Source organism: Alnus glutinosa, chromosome 2, assembly GCF_958979055.1.
Source record: "Alnus glutinosa chromosome 2, dhAlnGlut1.1, whole genome shotgun sequence".
NCBI lineage: Eukaryota > Viridiplantae > Streptophyta > Magnoliopsida > Fagales > Betulaceae > Alnus > Alnus glutinosa.
This window is the reverse complement of record NC_084887.1, coordinates 35,438,015-35,444,036: the sequence shown is the minus strand read 5'-3', so window position 1 is coordinate 35,444,036 and position 6,022 is coordinate 35,438,015. Positions and strand designations below refer to the sequence as shown.

The window sequence follows — 6,022 nt, the reverse complement described above, 5'->3', positions numbered from 1 at the left end:
TCCGATGACTAACTCTAAAACAACTCTTAAGGCCCTCGGTTGGTATATATGGTTGTTCGTATTAGGCTTAGACGAGTTACTAAACAAGACTTCCAAATAAGCCTGGTTGGAAGCTTAGGAGGATCACGTATGAAAAGATCGGAGAAGCTTGCTTGGAAGCTCGGTCGAATCACGTCCGAACGCCACTATAATTAGTAATTTGTGAAACCCTAACACCGTTCGAACGAGCCGGCTTATTCATTTGAATGCCGACTTAATAAATCACTTTTTTTTATCATAAACATCAGGGTGCACGATTTTTCATACCTTGAGGCCATTATTTTGTGAGCTAAGAGAGACTTTTGAGGCTTTGACATACATACGCCTTCAACTGTCAATCTCTTGCAGCTCTTACAATTTGTTGAAAACCATACAACTTCTTAAACTTTCAAGCCACCTAAGTTCAGGGTTGTAGAGAGGAGATTGAGTAGAATATTGGTCAGAGTTCTAGAGCTACTAAGGCAAAAGACAAATGAATAGTTTGTTGGGTACAAATAAGGTTTTTACTGTGAAAGGTGTGTGAATATAAACTGATTGTATAATTAATCTTTTATATATAGTGAATTGGTTTCACGGATTTGGCTGCCCGCAATAATTTTGTACTTGTCAGAAAACACCTATGCACCTTCCTCTAGATATTGTTTGGAGGCATTGAAAGAATTTGGGAATAAAAAAATTGTATAAAATGTCATTATAAGTTATTGTTTATATATATATATATATATATATATATATATATATATATGATGTCATGTCACCACTATATTAGAACTCAAAAAAGATGTTCGGGTCCGTCCCAACCCAACAATTTTGATGGAGGCATGTGTTTCCTCATTGTGTGGTATGGATTTGTCTGATCACTTTGATGTACTACTCGGTGGAGTTGACTGTAGCAGAGCAAATTAATTCTTCAAAAAGAGGAGCTGTGATTATCATACATTTGACACGAGCATACGACATCACCAGAAATACCATTAGTGGATTGATTACCTTTCTCTCTTCTTCAACCCCCCCACCCCCAAAATTGAGTGAGGCTATTCTCCAACAAGTAGATTTATCATCACTTGCTTCTCCTAGACTCCTAGTTATGGATATATCATATATTAGTTGGTTTTATCAGGAACCCAATTTGCCAAATGGACTTATGACAATGCATTTAAGCGACCCCTACCCATCGAGTTTAGATCCCGCCCCGCACCCCCGGGGCCTGATGTACTTTGAAGTGGTTGGAATTTGGAACTCTCATTGAAAATTATGGGAACCAATCGGATAAGGATTCTTTCTGTTTCATTTTATGTTCAAATTTTATTTTGTTGTTTTTATCAGTGTATATAATATCGCATTATTTAAATTTTTTAAATAACGTGACATCATATTTACCATATAACATTATGTTCATTATTAGGACATTTCCAACAATAATAACCAAAATAACTATTGGAAAAGTATAAATTTTTGTTTTATCTACTTATTTTTCTATACACATTTCAACAAATTCTGTATTCTACTCTCTATTTTTTTAAATATTATTTTGTATGAGAAATAGTGTAAAAGAAAGAAGGAGAGAGAGAGTGAAAGAAAGAAAGGGAGAAAAAGAAAATAATAATAATAATAATAATAATAATAATAAAACTCTTTGTAGTGTGAATACTCTTATTCAATATTCACATTATAAGAAACAATTATATTCTGCCTATTCTACTGGAGATACAAAAATAACTAATAATAATCAATTTTGACTATTATGAAACATAATGCTTCTATGACTCTCTCTAGTTGACTTGAATGAAGAGAGCAACATGTGCCGAACTAATCACCCTTTTGGATGGAAAGACCATGATGTCCATGGCTGATGGCTCATAATCTTGTGGAATTTCTATGGAAGTGAGGATTAATGAAGCCACTTGTAACAATTGTAATCCATGCATTTAGTGTTATCTTACCAAACTTTAACTGTGGCAAAATTTAATTCTTTAATTAATAGAACTCAGTACTTTACTATTTATTCTAAAACTTGAAACTTATATATTAAAAAAATTAATTAATTATCTAAATAATAGTTTAGTATTTACCAAATTTTTTAATGGTCCAGAAAAACGTACTTGATTACTTACTAGGTCATCCAGAGGGAACTGAATAGGTCAATTTGAAAAGAATTCTTAAATTGAAAAAGATCGTTTATACCAGTTAGAGCTGCTTTTACTATTATTGGCAACCGGTGGTGGTTTCAGCTTCTTTGCATACGATGACTCAAAAGATGAGAGCGGTTTTTCCGGATTTAGAATGCAATATGCTATTATATATATATATGTGTGCGTGTGTGTATCTTTAGATATATGGTCCTCAACCTCAAAGTCTAGTCTTGTCTCTATCGTTGGGAAGCATGAGGGGACGGGGGACCCCCAACGAGCACTTCGACTGAACGATATTGAGAACCATCTACTTCGCCCTTCTTAATGTTTGAGAGGGCGTGCGGCTTCTTTGCTTGGGGTGCTCATAGGGCCCACAAGTCATAGATGTTGGACAACTACTTTTCTCACTCCCCCACATCCTTCCGTCTTTTTTTTTTTAGTAGTTTTAACTTTTAACAATAGAGTTGTTTAAATAAACTAGAAAAACTTTGAGGTTTGATTTGGGAAATGGTAACCGGTGGCAATAATCTCACTCAACCCGGTCGGTCCAACAAATTGTGGATCTCTAAACCCACATTGGCACACCAATGATTGTGGGATCTAAATCTGCAAGGCATGAGTTCACAGGCACAGAGTTTCAGTCCATGGAAGCCCCAACAACTAACTTGACCACCCGGAAGCGGCAACGTGTGATCCATAAAAATTCGAGATCGCAACTAATTCTTAAAAATTCGAAACCAAGTTCAATCCTGAATAATCTGTCTAGAATCTTACTTCAAGATAAGTAAGGAAAGAGTCTCAATTCAAGGAGGAGGAGGATTCCGAGTCCAAACCTAACCCGGACGGCGCTCCTAGATCAAGATGGGAGCTTGAGGCCCTAATGCAGGATTTGACCTCTACCTTCTACCCTATAAATACATCAGGCATAAACCCAAAGCTGAATGATTGTGATCTAGCATACTTTTCTGTCGTAATTAAACTTACTTAAGCATTGGTTTGAGAGCCGCCGGTAACATTGGTGTGTTCTCTTGACTGTGTTAGTTTTCTTGCAGCGATCATGAGTTGATCGAAGAAACGTGAAGGAACATTAAAAAATGTGTAGCTCACACCATACCGAAAACTATCCCGTCTCTAACTTACTTTCAATCAACAAGTTTTGGGTTGGGAGACAATTTAGCAGTAGTTAATTATTGAAGAGCATCATACATAATCAGCGGAAATCCATAAATATATTGTGGGCGTTAATTCAGCATGCTACCATTGGTTAACGTTGGCAATGCCCACCGATGGAAGCGCACAAAACGCAACAGGAATCCTGTATTAAATGATAAACATTCTATTATAGCAAAGAGCATCCAGCTAGTGCCTTAAAATTGCACATCACCTTGGGATCACAAAATATCTGCTTTCTGATCTCCCACTAGTATTTGTGTTGCCATCATTACTAATCTATAATATTAGATCGTCGTAATCTTAATTTCATATGCAAGCATTTACATATAATATGCTTCTCGACAACCCTTTGTGCGGAAACCAAACTTTCATCATACCGATTCGCAACCCAACGTGCTATATAATTCCTGGCATAATCTGGTGATCCAGTAATTTATTTTCTCTATTTTAGTCAAAAGAGCATCTTCAACTTTAGCTAAAAGCCACAATTTCTTTAAGTTTAGCTAATTAATAACAAAGGCCAAAAGCGACTTCCGAAAGATTCTCCATAAATACGTAATGTCAGTATTTTACCAACAGTGTTTGCCCATTTAGAACAGAAAAATGATAATAAATATCTCATTTTTTAATTCATAAATTTAATAGTAAATTTAAAACTTTGTTGTATGGAGATGTGTAACTAAAAACCAATTTTTTTTTTTGAGAATTTTGTAGAGTTTATGTTGCATGTAGACTAAACTAAAAACAACACTTAGACATGATATGGATAATGGATTACAGGGGGGGTAATTAAGCAAAATATGCATGTATTTAGTAACTTGAAACCACATTTCTACGTACTTTAGCAGCACATCTTTGTTTGTTTTAGTCGTTGATCAGTAGTAGCTGAAGTAGCTTACACATTGCCCGGAAAAACCCAAAAAAATAATAATGAAGAATAGCCTATAGATGCTGGTAGTCTATGCTATGGGCTTAACAACTAAATCGTTGTAGAAAACGGGGGAAAAAAAATAGTAAGGTAAACATATCATTTAATAGTACAAAACAAAATCGATTTCTGCATTTAACTACTTGGGGGGACATGCTTGTAATCCCTTGGAGCAGCAGCAGCAGCAGCAGCAGAGAGACTTGATGAGGAACAGCGAGCAAGTCCGTCCTATTCTGAATCCCTGAGGCTTCCACTTGTGATCCACAATTTCTTCTGAATGATAAGCACAATGTCATCTCCATCCTGGTCTGAATCTGAACTGGAATCAGCTGTTGCCACTGCTTCCCAGTGCAATGCGGCTAAATACTTCTTTATGAAATCTATCACTGGTTGTTTGTCACGGATAATTATGAAACCGGTAGGTCTAAGTATGCGATCCATCTCAATCAGCAAGTCTTCAGGACTGCAATCTTTCTTCTCAATGTCAGAAAAGACGGTCCAAGCATGGAGTAGATCAAAAGTTCGGGGATATTGTGAAAAGGCTTGACACCTGTTGAAACAGATTTTAAGTCATCAAAATCAAACCACCTCCAAACTTCAATTGACACAAAACTTTAACTAAAATGAAAAATCATATTTTAACTAAAAATCATCTTTTATCTATTTTAGTTACTTACTTTTTAAAAGTATTTATATTGCTCTCTATTTTAGCTATCAACTTTTATTATTCTATTTAAATATTTATTTTAAATATTTTTTTATTCTTTCTTTGAGAAGAGAAAATGTTTGACATTTCTTTTTAATCATTTTTTATATATATATATTTGGTGAGTAAATAGTACTTACAATTGTAACTCACTATACATTTTAGCATTTTGCTGAGTCAAATGTCGTTCATTTTTGTCTTGCTTGAACATCTTGGCTAACCAAAATAACACTTGGGGTTATTTACTAGAGGCTTCCGTTGTTTTGAATCAAAAAAATCATCGTCTTTTGGTGGTTTAAGAAAATTGTAAAAAAAAAAAATACTAAAAGATAATATTTAAAGAAAATAAAGATTGAAATACAAAATCAGTTAGAGTTTGTATTAAGAAAAAGTATGTAAATTAAAAAAAAAAAATGATTATTTTTTTAGTAGCTAAAATGCATAATATTACTAAGATGTTCATAGACCGATATATATTCTTAAAACGTGTAATTATGATATGTATTTTTAATATGAATGATCTCACAAAATAAGATTCAAATGGTTAAAGTAAACGGTTCACTTTTACTGCTCATAAAAATATATAAAAAAGAATAATAATAATATTAAAAAAAGAAAAAGAAAAAGAAAGAACGGTTCACTTTTGCTTCAATTCTGTTTCCGTTGTCACTAACTTTATATATATATATATATATATATATTTTTTTTTTTTTATCACGAATATTCTTTGAATATTTTTTTTTTAGTTGTTCTTATGCACCTCCAAGACATTAATGAATATTTTTCTTCTGTGGCTTCTTCGAATTCCTTCCTTTTGGAATCCCATTCTTTTATCGTGCAAGTTCGACGTTTTAGTATACCAAGAAGTCCATTCTCTTGGGTGTGCTGTCACGAATCATATGAAATTTACATTGCCACATCTATCCCGGCCCACCCATTTTTATAAGGGAAAGTTGTCATGTTAATGCTATGATTGAGAAACAAATTGAATCTTAAAATATATATATATATATATATATATATATATATATATATATATATATA

General features: G+C 33.7%; 1 protein-coding gene across 1 annotated transcript; it reads right to left on the bottom strand.

The window, feature by feature from the left end:
• Positions 1-4,500: 4,500 nt before the first annotated feature.
• Positions 4,501-5,189, bottom strand: LOC133860580 (probable methyltransferase PMT3). Its single transcript, XM_062296158.1, has 2 exons — positions 5,119-5,189; positions 4,501-4,822 (listed from the first exon to the last, which is right to left on the bottom strand). Exons 1-2 carry the CDS (start codon positions 5,187-5,189, stop codon positions 4,501-4,503), a joined length of 393 nt encoding a protein of 130 aa, XP_062152142.1.
• Between the last annotated feature and the right edge of the window lie 833 nt (positions 5,190-6,022).